Source organism: Xenopus tropicalis, chromosome 3, assembly GCF_000004195.4.
Source record: "Xenopus tropicalis strain Nigerian chromosome 3, UCB_Xtro_10.0, whole genome shotgun sequence".
In the NCBI taxonomy this organism is placed as follows: Eukaryota; Metazoa; Chordata; class Amphibia; order Anura; family Pipidae; genus Xenopus; species Xenopus tropicalis.
In genome coordinates, this window is record NC_030679.2 from 9,677,960 (window position 1) to 9,704,046 (window position 26,087).

A 26,087-nucleotide genomic window follows, 5' to 3' on the forward strand; every position below is an offset into this window, starting at 1 on the left:
CCTGCTTAGCTACTTGATCAATAAAGTATCAGTGTTACTACCAAGAGGTGTAAGGTGTGCTTTCTTCCTTTACTCATAATCCTTCCAACCAATCATCTCTATCCGCTATTTGTCTTACGTGCTCACCTGGTAGCTGAGGGTCCTGCAATGAAGTACTGAAGAATGACTGTTCTTTTAGACGGCTTTCAGGCACCGGACTGACAATAAATCGTCTTCCGGCAGAATGAACGACTTGTGTGACAACGCTGGGAATAAGCCCTGGCGAATAACAGAAAACAGTACAAACCTCTCATTAATCAAAAATAAAATGGACATATTGGACTCAGTGGCAGAACTGGATTCTTTGCACAAAGCTGAGCCTCATCCCAGCAGACAGTTTTTTTTATAAATAAAAAAGCACACACCTGCTGTCTGTGGTAGGGAATATACAGGATCTGGCATTCGAAATTCAGAATTCATCTTCTGCGAATGAAAGAAATGTTGCTTTTTTTAATGAAATGCTCATTGGAAGATTTATTTTAGAGATAAAAAAAGGAATGATCAGGACTCTGGGTCTGTACCTGAGATTCTGGGTAATCCCCATCATCCTTGATTTGCAAACTTTCTGCCCTCGTTTCTCCTTCCGGCTCCACGCTCACATCTTCGCTCAACATTTCATCGGCCTTCTCAATTATGTCTTTTACCTGCTCTACAAAGGATTCTCTCTCCGTAGCCAAAATAAACACATTCTGTACCTGAAAGACCAACACAAAAATGCACCATTAAATCCCAAGGGTCGGGCTGTTGTCCCTTTGAATCTTACATTTATTGTGATCTCTTACTAGAACTTCCGATTTATTGTGGCCTGAGACCTGTGGCACAAATGAATGCTGAAGCTGCCATGAGGCAGAAGGTATGGCATCATATTTTTCCTGCTGGCACCATTTTGGTCAGAATGGAATCAAATGGGGACTATGGTAACTCATACCATTCCAAGTGGCTAGCTTGCATTCTGGTATGTTATCCCTGTATGAACCAGTCACAATGGCAGACAGAACTAAAGGTGCCCATACACGTGGCGAGGTTACCAAGCGAGCGGATCTTCACCCAATACCCCCACCTACGGGTGGACGATATCAGGGAACGTGTAGGCTAATTCAATGGGGGCCAAACGATCGAATTATAATGGCGGCAATGGGGCAGTCTGTTAGGGGACCGCATCAATGAGCCGATGTGGTCCCTGATCCGACTGAATCTTTTAACCTGCCCGATCGATATCTGCCCAATTTCAGGCCAGATATTGGTCGGGTATGGCTGTCGTTAGTGCCCCTACACGGGCCGATAAGCTGCTGAATCGGTCCAAGGGACTGATATCGGCAGCTACAATCGGCCCGTGTATGGGCACCTTAACAGTTCACAGGGATAACTCCAAAGATTTAGAAAGGATAGTTTCTCACCATTATAGTAGCAATCTCCTCTGGATTGTCTCCATCCAGGTCGAATTTGAAGGTGACCATCTTGCGGTTGTGAGTCTCCAGCTGACACTCTACAACACGATCCCCTTTGTTGGAAACCTGAAAGACACATTAAGGCATAAGGGTGTGCTCCTCCTATTGCCATGAAGAGAAATGTCAAAACTGTAGAAAATGTGTATGTAACGCACATTAAGGATTCGAAGCTTTGGGCGTGCAGTTTTCTCGTGCCTGGAGCGGCTTCTCACAGATTTTCGGTAGTGTCGTTTAGTGGCTCGGCCTTCGTGTCTCCCACCTGTGCTGCCCTCGTTTCCGTCACTCAGTCCTGATGCCACGTCTGAATGAGCGCTATAGGAGACATAACGGTTTAACATCTAGGAAACTCCTGGACAGTGAATATTGTACACAATAGAAACTTGTAGCAGCATCCCATTTACTTCATGGCAGTAGCATACATTAACGCCATTTGGGCAAATGTTAAAGGTTTTAAATGCTTTGCCCTCAGCAGATCACAAAAGTGTCAAAACACATTCTTCCACATGTAATAAAAGGCACTAAGTTAGCCCGGTAGCAACCGATAAGATGTTTGCTTTTAAACAGCTGACCAGTAAATGCTACCTGCTGCGTGATTGCTATGGGTTACTGCTCCTGGGCAAACTTAGTGCTTTTTATTACATAACCCAATATGTGAATTATTGCCATGGCTACATCAGCCACCGATGGCAACACAGCAGAATTCTGCCTTTTGGAAAATGATATAAACCCCCTCACCTGTCCAACTAATTTTTCTTACCTGTCCATGGAGGAGGCAGTTTGTGTTGCTTGAGGAGATGACTGGGTATCCTGGGAAATTGCCAGGGAGCTACTCTGTGAACCCTGAAAGCAAACAAAAACATCTGTAAGCATGTGGTCTCTCAGTGCCATGGCTGTCATTTGCCAACCAACATGCAGTACATCTGCCCATATGCACCATAGCTAATAAGTGAATTAAGGCAACCTCACTTTCCAGCAGAATGGCCAGTGACCATACGATCCCCACATTAGCAGATCAAACGGCTACAAAGGAAAATCAATCTGAACTGAAAGCACTAACCCAAGCTGGTCTGGACTAGGATTTAAATTAGGCCCCAATATATCAAGTAGACAGAGGCCCACCTACCACAGGTCCATTAAATAGTAACTGTCTACGGCATCTTATAACAACCCCTCTGGCTTTTGCCAGAATTCTCCAGTCTGGGCCTAAACCTGATCCACTGGGAGTCCCTATGACTTTCTCCGACATCATTAACCTCCTGGTTTCATATAGGACTCAAACACTTACAAAGTTGGAGTCTAAAGGTCCCCATACACGGGCCGATTCGGCAGCTAATCGGGCCGTGTATGGGCACTCCCGACAGGCCTGCCCGACCGAGATCTGGCCTGAAATCGGCCAGATCTCGATCGGGCAGGTTAGAAAATCTGGTCGGATCGGGGACCACATCGGATGGTTGATGCAGTCCCCGAACCGACTTTGCCATTGCCCGTTGTTGTACCCTGGATTCTCCCGATATCGCCCACCCGTAGGTGGGTGATATCGGGAGAAGATCCGCTCGCTTGTCGACATCGCCAAGCGAGCAGATCTTATAGTGTATGGGGACCTTTAGCTGTAACGTGTGTGTAATCATGAAAAAATGTGCCTGTAGTTTTGGAAGCATCTAGAGACTCAAATCTATGCCAACAGTGATCAGACTGGTTCCCTTTGGCTTATGACCAACAGGTGACAAACACAAATAAAATGTCCAAATGCGAATATTAACAGAGGGTGTTACAGATTTTATGACAAATATAAAATATGTAAAAAGACTCCATCCACTTGTGTGACAAAAACAGAATGAAAAAGGCCATAATACTGTTCTAATACACTTCTAACTGGCATGGCTTTTGTTGCCCGTAATATGAAAGTTACCTAGCAAAGATGGCATATGTATAAATAACCCACAACGGTGCCAAAAAAGTAGCCAAAAATCTAAGGTGAAGGCACTTAAAGCTAAACGATACCTCGACGGCAGGTTGCGTCTGGGTTCCTGCAGGCACCGGCTGGGTAGTGAGAACAGCGGGCTGGGGAGTGGGCCCTCCATGGGAATACAAATTGCTGTTTTCAGGATAAGGCTGAGTATGGAAGCCAGGTTGGGCTAAACTTTCACCACGGATAGGGGGAGATACCATTGCTGAGGGGATGGCAACGGGAGGAACAAAGCTTACATCTCCAGGGAATAGAGGGTGAGTAGCCTGGAAAACCTGCAAGACAATTTAAAACATATAGTTATTACACAGCAAAGTGGGAGAGTTACACGTAACTGTACAGGAATAACTAGAGGCTAGATAGGGGCATTATACATGGCTTCTTCTACAGCTACAGTTAATACTAAGGCAAAGTTAAGGTGGCCATACACAGGCTGATTCTAGCTGCTGATATGGGTCCCTTAGACCGATTCAGCAGCTTATTGCCCCATGTAGGGGCACTAACAACGGGCCTGCCCTACCGTTATCTAGCCTGAAATTGGCCAGATATCGATCGGGCAGGTTTAAAAATTTAGTTGGATCAGGGACCGCATGAGCTCGTTGATGCGGTCCCTGAACCAACTGCGCCTATACACGTCGTTCCGAATTAGCCTGAATGAACCAGATATCACCCATGTGTATGGCCACCTATATACAGGCCAAAATAAGCTGCTGACTGGGCCCCTTTGAGACAGACAGATTGAGTTGTTTACTGGGCTGTGTATGGGGCCAAACAAAAGGCCAGTCTGGCCAATATCTGGCCAAAAATCGGGCATAATGAGAAAATTCCATCAGGTGAGGACACTGCCAGCCTGTGGGTATGCTCCTATCCTTACAGTCTGCATAGGCCCCAGTCATTACCTAAACTGTGTGCAGGCTCCATAGCAAAACTGTGGGAATAAAACATGTTTCATTAATATATACTAAAACTGCTTGATCCTCCTATACCTCCAGGGCCCACAGTGTATTCACAGGGTCTGTTTTCTTTAGTGATGACCCTGGTTTCCTTACAGAAGTAGTAAATCAGTGATTTAAACCAATACAGTGATTTAATCCAGTTCTAAAACATTCATTTTAGCATCAGCAAATATTAAAAACTTGCGATTACATATAATATTTGATAATTGTTAATAAAAATTAATGTTTTAGAATGGGATTAAATCACTGTATTGATAGTTGCTTGTACTTGAATTTTAATTGATTGTGAACTGTGGTACTGAACTATAACTCACTACACTGTCAAGTTGCAAGTTACATTTTTAAAACAATTTCTAGGTATTATTAAACATGAAAGGCTGGTATGAGGTTTTCAACAGATATGAATTGTGATTTGGGTACATAGACTTTCTGATTGTGAAGCACTTTCACTTTTCACTGTAGTCGAAGAGATAAGGGGAGCGCGGCAGGAAGCGGGGCGGGGCTTCACGCTGTACCAGGAAGTAGAGGAAAGGAGCTGGAGATTTCAACTTTGCTTTCAGTCTGACCTGGTTTCTGAATTATGAGACTAAAATATGTTACTTTGGGGGTTGTTTTGAGTCATTTTAAAGATAGAAATAAAAGGCTTACTTCTTTTTTAAGTAAGCCGATTCACAAAGCTGCTTTAGGGCCGTGACACACGGGGAGATAAGACGTACCACGACAAATCTCCATTGTTGCGGGCGACTAATCTCTCCGCAATGCCATCCCACCGGCTAGAATGTAAATCACCGGTGGGATGGCATACGTGCCAACTTCAGCATATCGCGGCGCCGCGTATGCCACTCTCTCCCAGTCTACTGTGGCAACGGAGATTTGTTGCAGCGCAACTTATCTCCAGTGTGTCACGGCCCTTAAGGATCCCAACCGCCATCAATTAAAGCAACTAATTGCTCACAGACAAGCTTCACCCACTTTCATGACATAATTTTTATTTTAATGTGAAAAATAGTATAATCTAAAGGCAATATCTATATAGGTAGAGAGTCTTGTACCAAGTGGTCTATAATTTTATGGCAATAAAATGCAGGGGGACACTGAGATACCAGCCAGGCACAGGGACACACAAGTGGAAGTACCTGGTAAGAAGTATCTCCCGGAGGAAGCAAGGGCTCAGCAGCTTTTCCCAGGGTGGCCGGTAATCCAATGGGCTGAGTTACAGGGCACAGAGGAGGTGTGGGGATTGGTGCCAAAGGCTGGAGAGCAACATTAGTGATGTGAGTGGGAACTAACACTGCCTGCCCATGGGGCAGGACTGGCGCTCCTAAGGATGGGGGTATTCCTGGTACAGTTTGGCCAATACTTGGGGTTACAGTCATGGGTAGGGAAGGGAACCCTGTCTGTATGACCGGGGGTGGTACCGTTAAAGGCAACTGTGGGGCAGCGAATGGAGGAATGAGAGGGACTGCAACCAAAGATTGTGCCAAGGGAAGAAAATGAGGTGGCAGAGAGGCCGGCACTGTAGGAACGGGCTGGGGAGCAGGAGCTGTCTGAGCAGGAATCTGAGGCTCTCCTTGAACAGCAGGCAAAGGCTGGGAGGCAGGGAGCTGGCAATGTAAGAATGGGTAAAGAAAAAGTACAGGTGATTCTTAGCAAGCAGGGAAAGCAGGAATTAAAAAGATCAGAAAATAAAAACATCACAGGAAAGTCAGTTTAATAAAGAACATGCAATTAACAAGCGGAGTCACGGGCAGAGACCCTGACGAACAAGGGCCACTCTTGGCAAAAAGCAGCAGCATCCCTGGGAGGTAAGGTGGCAATATTTGCCCCTTCCCAGCATGGATCAGACAGCAATAACCCTCCTATATCTAGTATAAGTAAATCGAAAGCAACTGGACTTGCTGAGTAATCATTGAAGAGGTTTCACTACTCCTCCGAGCAGCTTCTTCAGTTCATAATCTGACACAGAAGCTTTGTGATCGTGGGAACGTGCATCAAATCATTAAAGGGGAAGCTATTGATTAATTTTAAGCATTGTGGTTTAATACATCAGTTTATATAGGGTGAAGAGGGAAAGAGTAGAGAGGAACATGCAACCATGCAACTGTGTGTAGGTTTGGTGTGTAGTGAATGCAGGTTTTCCAGGACTAATAAATGAAGGGGATGGGTGTTGGAAAGAGCCCAAGTGACTAATGACAGGAGTAGGATTCATTAATGGGCAAGAAAGCAGCGTTGTGGTAAAGTGTTTTCTCCCGGTGAGTGATAAGAACAAGGTGAGCGAAAAAGGACAACTTCTCAAGACCCTCCATGCATTTGCACATATATTGGATAGGAATGATTCCCTTGAATATAAATCAAACTGTATCAGCAGATAATATACTTCCCACTTACAACAAATACCCAAGCTGCTGCCAAACTGCAGCTTACAAAACCCAAAATGATGCCCCCTGGTGGATGCATGGCAGCAACAGGGTAAGTTGTGCAAGGAATCTTCCAAATGTACCAATGAGCAGTAACCAATAACATGTTGGATGCTTTCTGCTGATTGTTTGCTATGGGTTAATGCACCTGGGCAAACTAAAGGTGGCCATACATGGGCCACTTCTATGGCTTACTGGCCCATGTATGGGCACTAACAACGGGTCGGCCTGGCCGATATCTGGCCTGAAATGATCAAGATCTCGATTGGGCAGGTTTAGGTTCATTTTCAGTCAGATAAGGGACCACACTGGCTACTTGATATGGCCCCCGAACTGAGGGATGCCTATACCCGCTGTTCTAATGCGATAGTTTGCCCCAGGGGAGCCAAGCGAGAAGATCTTAGCGTGTATGGCCACCTTTAGTGTCTTTTATTACATAAATCCAATAGTCTCTTGTTTCAAGTAGAAAGCTGAACTGTTTAGAGATTATTTGCTATTTCAATTTTTAATTAATTAATCATTACATCTTACAACTCCTCCTTGCCTTTCCTTCTGTGAAAGCTTACCTGGGTGCCCGGCTGAGGGGCTGGCGTTTGGGTAATCACCGGCTGTGATGGGGCCGCAATACTGGAACCCACAGTAGGCATTGGCTGCTGCACTTGGTACTGCGAGGCTGGATGCAGAGAAGGCTGATGATGCACCATGCCCTGGAGATGGGATTACAAATCGCATACTGTTAATGGATTTCGAAGGTTACAAAAGGCCATTTGGGGGCCCTGTACAGAGTCGAATAGTCTATACTATACCTGGGTGTGGGGACCGGGCTGAGCACTGATTCCCATGGATGTGGTGGGTGGTTGTCCAGATGATATTTGTGGCTACAGAAAGAAGGAGAGATTGGAATACAATTACCATGTACCCTCTGACAATTAAAAAGCCTACAATCACTTGCATCAAGCAGTCTAAATATGTTTTAGACAGCTTTTTTACTCCCGTCTAAACTAGACACCCTCTGGCAGGTTCATATTTTTATTTTATTTTCATTTGGCCAGCCCCAAACACAGGGTAGTCACTAACTAAAAGGCAACACACTGGTGTAGTATCTACTGTATATAGCTTGCCTAACGCTTACAAGTACCTGCAACCTCTTTGGCATAAGGCAAAGCCCCCAGACTGCCGATACACCTGCAAATCACCCCCCATTGAAGGAAATTAAACTGGAAAATCATTCCCAAATGGTAAAATAAGAAGCAAAATGAGGTGTGCATAAAAACAATAGGCCATTCTTGGGACAGAACAATGCCGCCGAAGTACTGACCAGTAACAAAAGAGAAGAACAAAATGACAATTGGTAGGTCAATGGGGCTAAAGAAAAACTTAAAGTGTGAATAACATTCCTGCCTTTCACCCAAACACAAGATTCAGCCATAAGCCCATTCCCAGATGACTGCAGGAAGTAGCCATATTGAGATTACATTTTGCCCAACAGGGCAGAGTGCTGAAATAGGGAAACCTCCTGTAATGACCTGCTGGCTGTACAAAGCTGATGGTCCAGCATAAGCCGTCGTTCCGGACTGTGGGACACAAAAGAAAATCTGTGGATCCTGCAACGTTTTCTGCTTGGAAGCCATAGAGATATTGGAGCTGAAGGCCAGAGGAGGAGAGAGATAATCGGGATCGGATGAATTCCTTTGGGAAGAATCACTGGAATAGTCGGGGCTGCTCTCCATACGGTTGCATGTGATGAATCCTATAAAGGGTGGGAGTGGTTCTGGGCCATTGTGGTGGCACTGCTCTTCAGTCACAGTTTGGAGGCGGCTCTGCAGCGTAGAACCCGGCGGCTGTTCTTCTGGGTTAAAGTCTACAGAGCCCCGTCGAGGACGGTAAACTCGGTGTGGCAAGTAAACGGTTGCTTCGCCGGGAACAGACCCAGATGGGTGCACGTGGAACTCAAACACACACCCTGGGTGGCCTTCGCTGCTTTGAGCCAGCACTGGAGGAGCAGACTGGGGCACAAACATCTGATGAAACATGGCGTGTGGGTCGGAGGAGATTGGGTTGGAGATGCTACCCAAAGCCGACGGCTGGTTTAACCCAGATTCCAGTCTTAGGCTCTTCAGGGGCCGCGCAATGTAGGTTTGCCCAGTGTGATAATCGTAAAACGAGCCAAGCTGGGTCAGCTTGTGGCCCTCCATATGCTCAGGGGCAGCCATGCTGCTGTAGCTCTCCTGTGAGGGCAGACTGGCTAGATACAATGCTTCCCCAGGCTTTAAGAGAGTTTCATTTGGAACTGTCGGAACATGTCTTGCGTCATGGAACGCCAATCCCTCATAGTTTTGATGCTTGTGAGCATCCTCGGATCGGACAGATGCTTTACCTAGAGCTGCCATGTAGTCTGCCCTCCAGCACTGGGTCTCCTCACCTGGCCCGAGTGTCCTAATCTGAGATAGCCCCTGGCGGCCTTGGGACTCCAAGAAAGAGGTGCTCTTGCGTCGCTGGGTTGCAGGCACCTTTGGGGACAAGCCAGTAGGCGGCGGAGAGAAAGACATGGGGCGCTGGTTGGGAATGGTTGGGAAAAAAAGCGGAGAGTCTGGGAGTGCTGAATGGACCATGGACGATGGCTGCATTATGAACGAGACAAGGAAGTGAGACATTTAGAGAACAAGAACAGACATGTACAATACTACAGTGCGTAGACAAATCCACAATGGCAGTTATAGAATGATCGGTGACAAACAGGTACAACAAGCAATCGGTCATTAAAGATGTGCTTGAAGGTGCGGAGAAGCCGCATTGAGGAGGCATCAGCTGCAATCCCTGTGGTTTTGCTTCTTTACCCATATAGTTATCTCAACTGCATATTGTGATAACTCCTTGTACATGCAATACAAGTGTATAATGACATTACCTAGCCTGGCATGTTTAAAATTCAGTTCCAAAATCACAGTTCCATGGGATATTGCAGCTAGATGCCAACAGGGTAACACTGTCTGGAGAAATCCTCAATGCCACCATTCATTTACACTGGAAACGGATACAGCTAGGAGAGGCGGATAGGCACATATATGGAAGAACTGATCATTATTATTCTGAGGTTCCATGAAACACACAGGGCTTGTATAAAGAATCCAAGGGACCGGTGCTCTGGTATTAGAGTAAGGCCCACAGCAATCTATAGTTCTTCTTGGGGAGGCTACAATATGTTGTGGGATAGTACACATGGCATTGGCCCCGGGGTATTATATATAGGAATTGGCACTGTATTTATCCTGCTGTGTTTTCTGGGGTATTATACATGGAATTGGCACTGTATTTATCCTGCTGTGGGTTCTGGGGTATTATACATGGAATTGGCACTGTATTTATCCTGCTGTGTGTTCTGGGGTACTATACATGGAATTGGCACTGTATTTATCCTGCTGTGGGTTCTGGGGTATTATACATGGAATTGGCACTGTATTTATCCTGCTGTGGGTTCTGGGGTATTATACATGGAATTGGCACTGTATTTATCCTGCCGTGTGTTCTAGGGTATTATACATGGAATTGGCACTGTATTTATCCTGCCATGTGTACAAAAGTATTAAACAGAACTGGCAACGAATTATTTACATTGCATTTATCATGCAATATGTTCTGCCATCTGTTATAAATAAAATAGCTACTATATTTTTTATGTTTGGAGCAGTACAAATGAAATGGGCCCAGGATATCATCTGCCTTTGCCAATACACTTATTAGACTATACAAATAACCTGTGGGAATATAATAACGTTCCCTCATTCTGTGCTGGGGTAACTAACACCCATTTGTAATACAATGACCTAGGTGTTTACCCTTCCGCCTCAACATCCAAGCTGCATCTTCCAGTGCCAGTTAGTGATGCCCCCTTTTGCACATCTTTAATGGTCACTTATCTGGCATGCCACAGGGGCTGGTACACATACAGGGCTGGTATAGAGGGTAGGCAGGCTGCAGCGGCGTTGGTGCTTGCGAGGGCTGGAGGAGTGCATGGGCAGAACACTCTCTAGAGCCTTGGAAAGCTTTTCAGCAAAGGAATCTTCGGGAGATGTCCAGAGTGGGGAGGCAGGGGCAGACTGCAATGGGGAAGGGGAGCCTGGAGCACTGGGGGGCACAACGGAAAGGAGTGGGGGAGCAGAGGAAAGGTTGGGAACACATACTGACATGCTACGACCTCGACAAGGCTACAGAAGGGGAAAAACAAAAACAAAACAAAACACGTAACTAAAATGTGAAAACAAATGTAAAAAGAACACGAATGAAAATGAAATGTAATTCCCAGGCCTGTGGGGCTGCTTAGTTTCAGTTTGTAGGTGCGAGCGCTGTTAGAGTAACAGTTAATAGAGTAGTACTGTTAGGAGAAAGGGTTCTTTGTATACAAAGGTTACAATACGTGGTCCTTAGCAGCTCTCTGTGGGTTTCCCAACACGATGTTGTGTTGTAACCAAGGATGAACTGGGTTATTACACAAAGATCCGAAGATTAAAGGCTTTATCCACCCCACAATTGCAATGACAAAGTCAAATTATTCCATAGAATGGACAGACGTTCAACAATATTTACAGTGAGGAGGTCTGCTAAATATAAAGAAGCATATCCTGAGCAAACGGTAGCAATGGTAACCCATGTATTCTTCTCCAAACCTAGTGTTTCCAGATATGGGGCTGGGAATGCCATAATGGACATCCAGACACAATGAAGGGCACTCAGACAAAGACCCTAAATGCTTAGTCAGATTATAGAGGGTCCAAGATTACAACTTCAGAAATCTGAAATATCAGTGCATGAAAATGGTTCCTGACTTGAGTAAGGAACACCCAGCTGTTACAGGTATGGGACCCATTACCCAGAATGCTCCGGACCTGGGGTTTTCCCAGATAAGGGGGTCTTTCTGTAATTCGGATCACCTACCTTAAGTCTGCTAAAAAAATTATATAAACAGTAATTGATTATTTTGGCTCCAATAAGGATTATTTATATCTTCCTTGGAATAAAGTACAAGTACTGTTTTATTATTACAGAGAAAAGGGAATCATTTAACCATGAAATAAACCCAATAGGGCTGTTCTGCCCCCAATAAGGGGTAATTATATCTTAGTTGGGATCAAGTACAGGTACTGTTTTATTATTACAGAGAAAAGGGAATCATTTAACCATTAAATAAACCCAATAGGGCTGCTCTGCCCCCAATGAGGGGTAATTATATCTTAGTTGGGATCAAGTACAGGTACTGTTTTATTATTACAGAGAAAAGGGAATCATTTAACCATTAAATAAACCCAATAGGGCTGGTCTGCCCCCAATGAGGGGTAATTATATCTTAGTTGGGATCAAGTACAGGTACTGTTTTATTATTACAGAGAAAAGGGAATCATTTAACCATTAAATAAACCCAATAGGGCTGTTCTGCCCCCAATAAGGGGTAATTATATCTTAGTTGGGATCAAGTACAGGTACTGTTTTATTATTACAGAGAAAAGGGAATCATTTAACCATGAAATAAACCCAATAGGGCTGTTCTGCCCCCAATAAGGGGTAATTATATCTTAGTTGGGATCAAGTACAGGTACTGTTTTATTATTACAGAGAAAAAGGAAACCATTATTAAAAATGTGAATTATTTCATGGAGATAAAAAATGGAGTCTATGGGAGATGGCCTTTTTAGTAATTCTGAACTTTCTGGATAATGGGTTTCCGGATAAGGGGTCCGATACCTGTATTGACTTCTTTGCTCAGGCAATAGAAATAGCAATGCTAACAAGCCCTCGCTTCAAACCTGTGCTCTGGGATTAGTTGGATAGAAAAAAGAAAAATGAATCTTTAGCACACAGGCAGCTCTATGTGGTCCATTTATGTCTAGGGGAGAATTTTACCTCTACTAAACATAACGATTGGCTGCTGGGTCAATAAGTGGTGGTTACACGCATAAAAGGACGCAACGTGCCAGCATGCTAACAGACGAGTCCATTTTGTCATTAAGTTTGCAACAGAAAAAAAAAAGAAGAGTAGGCGTAGAAAGGATTGCTGGTAGAAGATACAAGAATTTCCAGCAGCAGTAGGGTTAAAGACGACATCTCAAGAGAAGACCAGATTTAAGCTAAGAATAATACGGTTAAGTTGTTTGTTCTTGTAAAATTATAAATATAAAAAAAAAAAGTGAAACAGAGTCACTTTCTAGGATATTGAATTTAGGGTGTAATATGTTACCAAAGAAATGATATAATGAAAGAAAAAAGTAAATATTACACAGAGAAGGCGCAGCATACATGCTCTGGGGGGGAATAGGGTATATACATTGCATCAGGCACTGATAGGATCAACCATGCATCATTCTATAAGCAAGATTGTGTTTTGTAAAACACTCTTATGTTTAAAGGAGAAGGAAAGGCTAAGTCACTTGGGGGTGCCAAAATGTTAGGTACCCCCAAGTGACTTAGATCGCTTACCTTGTACCCCGGGCTGGTGCCCCTGTTAGGAGAAAAAAGCACCAGCCCAGGGTACCTGTAGGAAGCGCTTCCTACTTCCTTTCTCTTCTGCCAGCAAAATCCATGGGCCGGCGCATGCGCAGTAGAGTGAAAAGCCGACTTTCTTGTTTAAGTTCAGCTTTTCACTCTACTGCGCATGCGTGCGCAAGCGAATAGGAAGGAGGAAGAGCTCGCTGCTACCCCGGGCTGGTGCAGTTCTCTTCTAACAGGGGCACCAGCCCAGGGTAAAAGGTAAGTGATCTAAGTCACTTGGGGGTGCCTAACATTTCGGCACTCCCAAGTGACTTAGCCTTTCCTTCTCCTTTAAGATAAATATATATCTCTACCAGCAATAAATGGCATAACCTCTTCTTATTTCTCCATATAACCCTCCCTATAACCCCTCCTACTGCTCCATATACCCCTTCCTATAACCCCTCCTATTGTTCCATATAACCCTCCCTATAACTCCTCCTATTGCTCCATTTACCCCTCCCTATAACTCCTCCTACTGCTCCATATAACCCTCCCTATAACTCCTCCTACTGCTCCATATACCCCTTCCTATAACCCCTCCTATTGTTCCATATAACCCTCCCTATAACTCCTCCTACTGCTCCATATAACCCTCCCTATAACTCCTCCTACTGCTCCATATAACCCTCCCTATAACTTCTCCTACTGCTCCATATACCCCTCCCTATAACTCCTCCTACTGCTCCATATAACCCTCCCTATAACTCCTCCTATTGCTCCATATAACCCTCCCTATAACCCCTCCTACTGCTCCCTATACCCCTTCCTATAACCCCTCCTATTGTTCCATATAACCCTCCCTATAACTCCTCCTACTGCTCCATATAACCCTCCCTATAACTCCTCCTAATGCCCCATATACCCCTTCCTATAACCCCTCCTATTGTTCCATATAACCCTCCCTATAACTCCTCCTATTGCTCCATTTACCCCTCCCTATAACTCCTCCTACTGCTCCATATAACCCTCCCTATAACTCCTCCTACTGCTCCATATAACCCTCCCTATAACTTCTCCTACTGCTCCATATACCCCTCCCTATAACTCCTCCTACTGCTCCATATAACCCTCCCTATAACTCCTCCTACTGCTCCATATAGCCCTCCCTATAACTCCTCCTACTGCTCCATATAACCCTCCCTATAACTCCTCCTACTGCTCCATATAACCCTCCCTATAACTCCTCCTACTGCTCCATATAGCCCTCCCTATAACTCCTCCTACTGCTCCATATAACCCTCCCTTTCTGAAGCAAACACACAACTTTAACCAGTGCAGGGCAACAGTACATTATATTTTAATTATTTTAAAACATTTTTATTTTTTAGTGTTACTGTTCCTTTAAGCTTACAGTGAAAACAGCTTTACAAAGATCACTGTGTTTTAAGAAATTTCCATGACAGACTGTAAAGGTCTGGTATCAGTGTGGTAACACAAAGACACACAGCCAAACCCACTGGGTATTACTTTGTGACATTTACAACGTTAACCAGGTTAAAATGTGTAGAGTTATATTTAGAATTGTAAAGGGCAGCCTACAGATCTCCTTCTTCTATGGCTTTGCCTTCCCTGGTTACAGTATATAGCATATCTAATTAGTATTAATGACCCATCAGTATGAACTGGATTTACTGGTAAGTTTCCATTACCACTGCGCTATATTTAGGCCCCAAATGATTGATTAACCCTGTACTTAGTAGAGGGCACTCTGAAGCAAAAAAAGAGTCCATCCCACGCTGTTTATGGTCTAATCCCGAGGAAGCTTTATTTCTTACCCCTACAGGAGCTGGGTATCCGCCATGCTGGGCAGGGGGTTGGATATTTGGAGTGCTGAAGCCAGGCACCATGCTGGGAGTGAGGCTTGGATCGGGCTGAGAGCCAAAGGAGACTGTCGGCTGGTTTCCCGCATAAGATTCAGAATACATGGACGATCCCTGACCACTGTCAATTGTCCCATCGGCTAATGTTGAATGAAGAGACAAAAAGGAAGACATGGGAAGAGAGAGAGAAGGAGACATTAAACAATTAATAATTCACTCAAAGATGTCACCCAAGAAGTCATTACAAACAGATTTCTATTGTGAAGCAAAATAAACTTCACTTACACTATAGAAATGTTTATTCTTTCTGTGCCAGGGTTTCAGGTTTAATTTGAAAAGGGCTTTTATTATACAGCTTTTTATGCCTGGGTGACAGGTCCACTTTAAAGTAAAGTTAGACCATAACACCCATGATGCCCATCTAGAAAAATGGCTTAAACACCTGGGGCATCTTAAGACAGCCAACCACTGGTCTTAAGGTGGCCATACACGGGCTGATTGTAGCTGCCGACATGGGTCCCTTAGACTGATTTGGCAGCTTATTGGGCCAGCAGCGATGGGCATGCCCGACCGATATCTGGCCTGAAATTGGCAAACAAACAGATTTCTATTGTGAAGCAAAATAAACTTCACTTACACTATAGAAATGTTTATTCTTTCTGTGCCAGGGTTTCAGGTTTAATTTGAAAAGGGATTTTATTATACAGCTTTTTATATCTGCCCGATATCGATCGGGCAGGTTAAAAGATTTAGTAGGATCAGGGACCGCATCAGCCCGTTGATGCAGTCCCTGAACCGACTGCACCCATTGCCGTCGTTATAATTCGATCCTTTGGCCCCAGGGCCAAACGACCAAATTATCCTAAATTTGACAGATATCGACCACCCGTAGGTGGGGATATCGGGAGAAGATGCACTCGGTTGGTGACCTCACCAAGCGAGCGGATCTTAACGTGTATGGGCACCTTTAGTTTCACCACTAGGGACTGTCTTGCTTTATTAAAAATGATTCCATCAGGGCCGCCCTGGAGCAGCTGGGCACTACAACAGCTCTATACCATTTCATGGACTCACATGTGACGGATACACTTGGCTGCTGGTACTGTAGATGCTGATCAGCTTCCGGCTCCTCGGGTTCTACTTGTGTGCCAGAGGTAACGGTGCCAGTGGAGGGTTTGACGGTGCCTTGAGGAGGACTCTGAGGCTGAAGCTCTGCTTGTTGCTGCTGCTGCTGCTGGCTAATCTCCTCCTGTTTCCTCTTCTCCTGCTCTTCCCGCACTTGCTGCCTCTGTTCCCGCTTGCGTTTGATCAGGGACACCCTATCTTTGATTGCCTTTGCCATAGTCTTGTGGTCTCCTTCACAGACGTAGCCAGATTCCACCTAGGGCATTCACATTTACATTCAGACAGAGCACAGGCAAACAACTAGTACTTTCTGGGTATCAAACTGCCATGGTCACTCTTATTGCTCTGTTTTTCAGCAGTTGCGTGTTCTTATTCACAAAATATATTCCCCCTTTCTTACACAAACACCTTATTTTAGAATGCTGCCCCTTATCATTTATGCCACTAGGTAGCCGTGTAGATGACTTTTTGATCACTGGTGCAAGTAGCAATGGCCATAAAGCCCTGTGTGACATAGGCCTTAGGGTTATGTTAAAATGAGAAACGATTAGAAATGATTCCTTCACCCCACACTGCTTACCCGTTTCACTTGCTTTGTCTCTCAGCCAATTACTATACCCCTTTTTAGCTCATATATGTTACTCACCATTTCCTGTGCCACATCATCCGGAACATCTCGCTCCAGGTCAAAGGAGAACTCAATTGCCTCATTGTCCTTGTATTTGCCCTTGAGTTTTTTGATATCCTCAATACGCAGCCAAAGCTTGATAGCAATCTTTTCCCCGTCATCTTCCTCTGCCAGTTCCACGCGGACCCCAGTTTCCTCTTGGAAAAAGGCATGGTTCAGCAGGTCCTTAATGGCATACCTACCCAAGCATATAAACAGTTACAGGTACAATACACCCTTATAAGAAGAAATCACAACTGAACATTTGATTGGTGAATTATGCTTCCAGAAAAATCATTACCTCTGACACATAAGGAAGGGGAATCATATAGCGCTTTTCTCCTATGGGCAGCCATTATAGGCCCACTAAATGTGCTGGGACATCAGGAGATTAATGGGCATCTATCACGCTAAATTGCTTTCCCCACCAAAGGTGCAGGCCAATAGAGCCCACACCTTGGATGGGGGAAAAGGGAGCTCCTGGTGGGGGCAGCCAATCAAAATCCCCATGTATTAAAAGTCCCCAACTTGGTAGCAACAATCACTAAATATGTGTTGACTATTACTGGTAAAACAGGGTGCTGAGGGTTTGGCAAGCTGGTGTTGTGCGATCTTCTCTAATTCCTAACGAGGCATTACAATTTATTTAAATAGTGTGCAAGTCCAAAAATAACCTGCAAGAAATGCAATTTGTCTATGCTGCATCATTTGAAATTCTGGCAGGGGAGGAGGGACTAAAACACTGAAGTTACAAATTGTAACGTCGTCTCACTAGCTTACAAACAGCGTGCAGGAACTACATAACCCACAATGCATTGCACTGTGATGTTCTTTTCCTTATTGACATCATGAGTTCAAAACCATTGCAAATGTTTAATGAATGTTTATTGCCAAGCTGTGCAAACTTATGTTTGCTTTTATTATGCAAAATTCTACTGTTAGGTTAATGTGCCCTTTAAAAGATGTGGTTCAGCTGGTTTTCATTTATTATTATTTGCGGTTTTTAAGTTATGCAGCAGCTCTCCAGTTTAGAAATTCAGATGTTACCTGGTTGCTAGGGAGCAAATTACCCTAGCAACCAGGCACTGATTTGAATGAGAGAATAGAATATTCACAGCTAGCGGAACGTGAGCTGGCACAGATCTGGAAAGCCCCAGGCCATACAATGGCAGAGGCCAATACACTAATACAAGTGACCAGGACACGACAACATGAGTTTTTTCACCTTTCGTCCTTGTTTTGGCGAATGCACCCTTCGATGATTTCTTTCACCTCTGGAATTGCGACTTTATCGAAGCTGGCAGGCTTCACGCCCTGTAAAGAGATTGAAGCAAAAATCAGGATTCAGAGTGGAAAGGGCAGGGAAGAAAGGCAGTCACAGTGAAATCTCCGGCCATAAGCTGCTCCTTGCAACTAACTATCAGCAAGGCATTATTTCCAGCCACAACATCTGATATATAATTATTGGAATAATGCACTCTAAAGCACACTTGCGCCATATCTAGTTGGTATCCATAGACAAAGGCAATATTCATTGTTTACTTGTAGTGGTTTCCAGGATATTTTAGACTGTTGCAGTGTGAATAGCAAGATTTTGGCTCTGGAGCTCTATTTGAAGTCAAGAACCATATGGGTGAAGACACACAGAGCTACTAGTAGCAGCTACTTGTCGTGGCTACTAAAACAGACAATGCTGATCATTTACTGATAATTGTCTCTACGTGTGTTTTAGCAGAGGCAATTCTCAGTATTGTCTATGGCAGGGGATTTTCTGGAGTTTAGTAGCCATGAAAAAGTAGCTGCTACTAGTAGCTCCGTGTATCTTCACCCTAAGGAGTGAAATTGTTATTGAAAGCCATGCCAGGCTGCTTCTATTCTTTGCAGTGCTGGTTCAGACTCCTGAAACACTAGCAGAGACTGGCTAGGGTGAAGACACACGGAGCTATTAGTAGCAGCTACTTGTCGTGGCTACTAAAACAGACAATGCTGATCATTTACTGTCTCTATGTGTGTTTTAGCAAAAGCAATTCTCAGTATTGTCTATGGCAGGGGATTTTCTGGAATTTAGTAGCCGTGACAAGTAGCTGCTACTAGTAGCCCAATGTCTCTTCAGCCTCAAGCTGGCCAAAAAGGAGGCAACAAAAGCTGCAGAATTCCTCTGGAGAGGGCACAGGTTTTAGGAAAAAAAAATTGATCAGATATCAACTGGGCAGGTTTGAAAAGTGAAGCAAGGCAGAATGAAAGCATGGTTAATATTCTTACGTGAAGGGTCTCTATAGGCAGCCTCACCTTGATCTCATTGTTGTGCTGGGGGCCAAACCACTAGATCAGGGATCCTCAAACTTCTGACCCACAACAGAACCCACCCCCCACCCCGGCAGCAGCAAAATGTGTATGGGCCGGGTAAACTCCTCAGGGGGGCCGGATCCAGCCCACGGGCCATAGTTTGAGGAACGCTGCACTAGATCATTCCACTTTGGCTCGTGGTGGCCAAATCGGGTAAAGATTGCCTGGTCTGGCGAACTCCATAAATTAGTTGATCTAAACTATATATACCCAGATTAACCGCTTCTGCACTTCCTGTATAGTTTGTTAGCCCTACGGTTTGGTTACAGAGAACTGTTATCTGGTATTAGCAGTCCAAAACTACAAATATCCGAGAAACCACAAAAACCAGAAACATGTGTACTAATTTCAACTTACACACATCTTTCCATTCATTCGACCATGCCAAAATTGTTTCGGTAGGGTTAGGTCCCGTTATGTTTCCTGGGAGATAACGCTGCACCTCTATAACCTGTGCCCCAGGCAACGTATACTCCCCAATAAAACAATCATTATACCAAGCAGTATCCTCTGTTTGCCTGTTAACAGGCTCCAAACTAGAAAAGAATAAGCTTCCCTTAGGCCCTTAGACCCTTTCCAGCGTTCAAATGGGGGTCACTGACCCCAGCAGCCACACAAACTATTGCTTTGAGGCTACAATATCACTATTACTTTATCTTTCTATTCAGACCCACGCCGACTGATATTCCAGTTTCGCATTCAAACCAGTGCCTGGTTGCTAGGGTAATTTGAACCCTACCAACAATAAAGTTTCTAATATTCCAAACTGGAGGGCTTTGGAGTATTGGATTCTACATTTATTACAGCTGCCAACATTTCAAGGAGAAGGAAAGTAAAAACTCAGTAAGCTTTATCAGAAAGGTCTATGTAAATACAGCTATAAGCACTCACAGAAACGCTGCACCGAGTCCTCTATCAAAAGAAACACAGGATTTCTTGTCTCTTTGTTTTCCTGTGCCAGAGTCTGTGCAGCTCTCTCCTGCTCCTCCCTTCCTCAAGGGAGAACTCCCTCCCCCCCCCCTTAGGAATGTGGATCTGAGCCAATCAGCAGGAAGCTTCATCATATTCTTACTAACTGAGCATGTACAGGGGCCTTGGTGCAGGAGTGAGGCATTATGGGAACTTTCTTTACACAGCTCAGCGTTTTTTTTCCTATGAGGCTTCTGATCATCTGAACAGGAGAAATATGGGGAGACTTCAGGGCACTATTGAGAGAACTGAAGGTATGCCTGCAGCTGGCCAGTCATTTTCTGGGTCTTAAAGTGATACTGACATGAAAAAAGTACTTTTCAAAAATAAATAAATAAATATATATATTTATATATATATATATATATATATATATATACACACACACAGGTATGGGATATACACACATATTAGGGACTTGTTATCCAGAAAGCTCAGGACCTTGGGTTTTCTGGATAAGGGATCTTTCCATAATTTGGATCTCCATAACCTTAAGTCTGCTAAAAATCATTTAACCATTAAATTAACCCAATAGGGCTGTTCTGCCCCCAATAAGGGGTAATTATATCTTAGTTGGGATCAAGTACAGGTACTGTTTTATTATTACAGAGAAAAGGGAATCATTTAACCATTAAATAAACCCAATAGGGCTGTTCTGCCCCCAATAAGGGCTAATTATATCTTAGTTGGGATCAAGTACAGGTACTGTTTTATTATTACAGAGAAAAGGGAATCATTTAACCATTAAATAAACCCAATAGGGCTGTTCTGCCCCAATAAGGGGTAATTATATATTGGATGGGATCAAGTACAGGTACTGTTTTATTATTACAGAGAAAAGGGAATCATTTAACCATTAAATAAACCCAATAGGGCTGTTCTGCCCCAATAAGGGGTAATTATATCTTAGTTGGGATCAAGTACAGGTACTGTTTTATTATTACAGAGAAAAGGGAATCATTTAACCATGAAATAAACCCAATAGGGCTGTTCTGCCCCCAATAAGGGGTAATTATATCTTAGTTGGGATCAAGTACAGGTACTGTTTTATTATTACAGAGAAAAGGGAATCATTTAACCATTAAATAAACCCAATAGGGCTGTTCTGCCCCCAATAAGGGGTAATTATATCTTAGTTGGGATCAAGTACAGGTACTGTTTTATTATTACAGAGAAAAGGGAATCATTTAACCATTAAATAAACCCAATAGGGCTGTTCTGCCCCCAATAAGGGGTAATTATATCTTAGTTGGGACTTCAAGACCCATTAGGCCCATAACAAGGTTACAGATATAGGAAAATACCAGCCATTTAGTCATAGTTCCAGAACTATTTAAGATATTTTCTCCCCAGTTTTCACCCTAACTTACCCTTTACACTGAGCTTTCAGATGTATCTGTAGGAGAGCCATGGTTTGCCAGCCACGTGGGCTTACAAAGCAATTATTTTCCCAACAAGGAACCACTCATACAGAGTCTTTTGATTGTTCAAAGTTATATATTGTGAAAGTCACCGTGGATGTGTGAAAGTCACTGGGGATAGTGAGAAACCCCCGAAAAGGTTCCAGAGTGTGGAAGGGGACACGTTTTGAACAAGTTTGCTGAACTGTTTGTTCATGACCTGTGTTGCTATGAGCTTTATGTTGGGAAGAATTTGCCCTAAATGAACATGTGTTTTGGCCTGAAGAAGTGGTGTCCCTGTCTCTATGCTCCAGACCCTCTGCTTACCTGCCTACCATAGCTAATTCTTCCAAAAATTACATGTACAGGCAATCAGCACGTCACAATATATAGATTTTTTTTTTTTGTACTGGGCAAAACGACCATATTTGTGAATGGCCAACATAAACTGCCCCAGGAGGTCAGTGTGACATGGATCATTAAACTCCCTTGCCTGAAGCCAAAAACAGTAGTCATGTAAATATAAGCACAGATATTCAGAAAACAAATGCTCTGTGCAAACAATGATCAATATATTTACACTCTACTGCCCTAAGAAACAAATATACGAATGGGCATATAAGCTGTACCCCCATACTGTACTGTCTAAGGGAAACACTATGGCACCTCCTACCCATATGTATAAATACAAATATACAGAGAAGGAATGTTCTGGGCACACAATAAGCTGTACCCCCATACTGTACTGTCTAAGGGAAACACTATGGCACCCCCTACCCATATGTATAAATACAAATATACAGAGAAGGAATGTTCTGGGCACACAATAAGCTGTACCCCCATACTGTACTGTCTGAGGGAAACACTATGGCACCCCCTACCCATATGTATAAATACAAATATACAGAGAAGGAATGTTCTGGGCACACAATAAGCTGTACCCCCATACTGTACTGTCTAAGGGAAACACTATGGCACCTCCTACCCATATGTATAAATACAAATATACAGAGAAGGAACGTTCTGGGCACACAATAAGCTGTACCCCCATACTGTACTGTCTAAGGGAAACACTATGGCACCCCCTACCCATATGTATAAATACAAATATACAGAGAAGGAATGTTCTGGGCACACAATAAGCTGTACCCCCATACTGTACTGTCTAAGGGAAACACTATGGCACCTCCTACCCATATGTATAAATACAAATATACAGAGAAGGAATGTTCTGGGCACACAATAAGCTGTACCCCATACTGTACTGTCTAAGGGAAACACTATGGCACCCCCTACCCATATGTATAAATACAAATATACAGAGAAGGAATGTTCTGGGCACACAATAAGCTGTACCCCCATACTGTACTGTCTAAGGGAAACACTATGGCACCTCCTACCCATATGTATAAATACAAATATACAGAGAAGGAATGTTCTGGGCACACAATAAGCTGTACCCCCATACTGTACTGTCTAAGGGAAACACTATGGCACCTCCTACCCATATGTATAAATACAAATATACAGAGAAGGAATGTTCTGGGCACACAATAAGCTGTACCCCCATACTGTACTGTCTAAGGGAAACACTATGGCACCTCCTACCCATATGTATAAATACAAATATATAGAGAAGGAATGTTCTGGGCACACAATAAGCTGTACCCCCATACTGTATTGTCTAAGGGAAACACTATGGCACCTCCTACCCATATGTATAAATACAAATATACAGAGAAGGAATGTTCTGGGCACACAATAAGCTGTACCCCCATACTGTACTGTCTAAGGGAAACACTATGGCACCCCCTACCCATATGTATAAATACAAATATACAGAGAAGGAATGTTCTGGGCACACAATAAGCTGTACCCCCATACTGTACTGTCTAAGGGAAACACTATGGCACCTCCTACCCATATGTATAAATACAAATATACAGAGAAGGAATGCTCTGGGCACACAATAAGCTGTACCCCCATACTGTACTGTCTAAGGGAAACACTATGGCACCTCCTACCCATATGTATAAATACAAATATACAGAGAAGGAATGTTCTGGGCACACAATAAGCTGTACCCCCATACTGTACTGTCTAAGGGAAACACTATGGCACCTCCTACCCATATGTATAAATACAAATATACAGAGAAGGAATGTTCTGGGCACACAATAAGCTGTACCCCCATACTGTACTGTCTAAGGGAAACACTATGGCACCTCCTACCCATATGTATAAATACAAATATACAGAGGAGTGTCTATGAAGATTCTCATTCATCCGCGTCATGATATACAGAGGTGGTGTGTTTTGGGCACACAAATAAATACAGGAAATATGTGTACATTATGTATCTACAAATTATTTTTATTAAAAAAAGATTTACAGACCCCAGAAAGACAGACAAAGCTGCATATTTTTAGCTTCTCCACTACTATTTAATCCTGTTAAACTAAAACAATTCAATCACTCAATTTACATGTTCAAAAATGAAGTCAATGAGAAGGTATCTTATAAAAAGTATAAGGGTGAAGACACACAGAGCTACTAGTAGCAGCTACTAAAACAGACAATGCTGATCATTTTACTGATAACTGTCTCTACGTGTGTTTAGCAGAGGCAATTCTCAGTATTGTCTATGGCAGGGGATTTTCTGGGGTTTAGTAGCCGTGACAAGTAGCTGCTACAAGTAGCTCAGTGTGTCTTCTCCTGCGACTGATAAGGATCACGCTTATCTACAGAAAACAGAAATGGGCATATCGGGAGAAAGATTCACTCCTTTGGTGACCTTGCGAAGGTGCTCAACCGCCTTAATTCACTCTACAACACCTCTCAATCAATCAACAAGACAAACACACACAAGGCCAACCTTTCACTACCCCATTCAATGGTCAGAACATAACATCACTTTTTCATTGGCCAATTTACCAAGTCTAGACCAGTGATCCCCAACCAGTGGCTCAGGGGCAACATGTTGCTCCCCAACCCCTTGGATGTTGCTCTCAGTGCCCCCAAACCAGGGAGTTATTTTTGAATTCCTGACTTGGGGGCAAATTTTGGTTGAATAAAAACAAGATTTCCTACCAAATAAAGCCCCTGTAAGCTGATAGGGTGCACAGAGGCCCCTAATAGCCAATCACAGCCCTTATTTGGCTCCTCCATGAACTTTTATGGTGCTTGTGTTGCTCCCCAAGTCTTTTTACATTTGACTGTGGCTCACGAGTAAGAAAGGTTGGGGACCCCTGATCTACTACTTAGGGAGCTGTCCCACAATTAGGTATTTCCTCAGCTAGACATTTATACTGGGAGACTCACCCACCTACACATTATTATCTATGTTAAGCAGTGCTGTCCCTGTGTAGTCTCAAAATTCCCATTATTTTTTTCAAAACATTTTTATTGGGTTTTATATGCAATCCAACTTTCAATAAAAGTAAAGCATACAGTATTTCGATAATATTGAGAGAGCATATTAAACATAGAGCAGGGTAAATTGGCAATGCATTCTGTTGCGTGTAGTAATTAACACATGAAAATAAAGAAAAGAACTGTCCGTTGTCAGAACTACTTATAGCTGTTTGATTGAGGTTTTATAACTGGGGAAGGAGGGTTCCAGATGGGGGGGGGGGTCATCAGTGGGGGAATATTGGTGGTAGGCCCACAATTTATGTTAACTTCCATTGGACACAGCCTAGCAAACACATATGCTAACATTTGTTAATCTTACTGATCCGAGAGCATGGTCCAGCAGAGTGCACACTCCTATAGCTGTTGATTAAAATTCCCATTATTATGCTCCAGGGCAAATAAGAAAATTGCCAGTGGATGATAGAAGACTTTGTAATAAGAACACACAACCCAAAAAGTATGACGAGTATGGGCTTAATAAGGAAAGGAAAGATGCAATACAAGTTGTTGGTGGATGCTAGAAGTTCTGCCCCACCAATGGCGGCGGGCTGGACTATTTGGGGTAAGACAATATTCAAGTTAAGACTAGAGAGAGTGAAGAAATGCTGCTTGTAGCACACTGTCACTTACCTGAGGGCAGTCATGGGTAAGGCAACAGCAGTGGGAATGGACTACAAATACCACTGGGCAAAAATCCTTCATGGTATAATCCATTGGGAAAGCAGAGGGGAAAGTAAGGGTAACACCAAGACTCCCCCTCAACGCACGGCGGAAGGAAAGCTACAGTCACAGTTCAAGGTGACCATTGTTATGTGGGTGCCCAAATAAACCCCTCTCAAACTGATGCCTACAGGCAGAATTCTGCCTTGTGTGCTCCAAATTCCAAGCTGCACAGGTTACCTTCACTAGGCTCCGCCCATCCAATCACATGGCCATCAGTCTGCCCGCCCCCTGTACTAAACATTAACCCCTTCAACTTTTGTATCATTATTTGACTG

The 26,087-nt window shown here is 43.6% G+C and overlaps 1 protein-coding gene across 18 annotated transcripts in view; it reads right to left on the minus strand.

The window, feature by feature from the left end:
- The window catches only part of wnk1 (WNK lysine deficient protein kinase 1), a 133,636-nt gene that overhangs the window by 18,727 nt on the left and 88,822 nt on the right, over positions 1 to 26,087 (minus strand). For 8 of the 18 annotated variants that reach the window (XM_031898623.1, XM_031898621.1, XM_031898620.1 and 5 more), the window contains 16 exons: positions 18,186 to 18,274; positions 16,940 to 17,159; positions 16,243 to 16,549; positions 15,124 to 15,314; positions 10,774 to 11,031; positions 8,353 to 9,447; positions 7,633 to 7,704; positions 7,393 to 7,533; positions 5,546 to 6,013; positions 3,489 to 3,728; positions 2,245 to 2,327; positions 1,643 to 1,799; positions 1,437 to 1,553; positions 561 to 734; positions 405 to 462; positions 127 to 258 (listed from right to left, as the gene is read on the minus strand). In XM_031898623.1, coding sequence (XP_031754483.1) covers positions 127 to 258; positions 405 to 462; positions 561 to 734; positions 1,437 to 1,553; positions 1,643 to 1,799; positions 2,245 to 2,327; positions 3,489 to 3,728; positions 5,546 to 6,013; positions 7,393 to 7,533; positions 7,633 to 7,704; positions 8,353 to 9,447; positions 10,774 to 11,031; positions 15,124 to 15,314; positions 16,243 to 16,549; positions 16,940 to 17,159; positions 18,186 to 18,274 — 3,802 coding nt within the window. Of the gene's footprint in view, positions 1 to 126; positions 259 to 404; positions 463 to 560; positions 735 to 1,436; positions 1,554 to 1,642; positions 1,800 to 2,244; positions 2,328 to 3,488; positions 3,729 to 5,545; positions 6,014 to 7,392; positions 7,534 to 7,632; positions 7,705 to 8,352; positions 9,448 to 10,773; positions 11,032 to 15,123; positions 15,315 to 16,242; positions 16,550 to 16,939; positions 17,160 to 18,185; positions 18,275 to 25,719; positions 25,954 to 26,087 lie in introns of those variants that run through there. The other 10 variants (XM_031898633.1, XM_031898625.1, XM_031898632.1 and 7 more) reach the window with 7 other exon arrangements.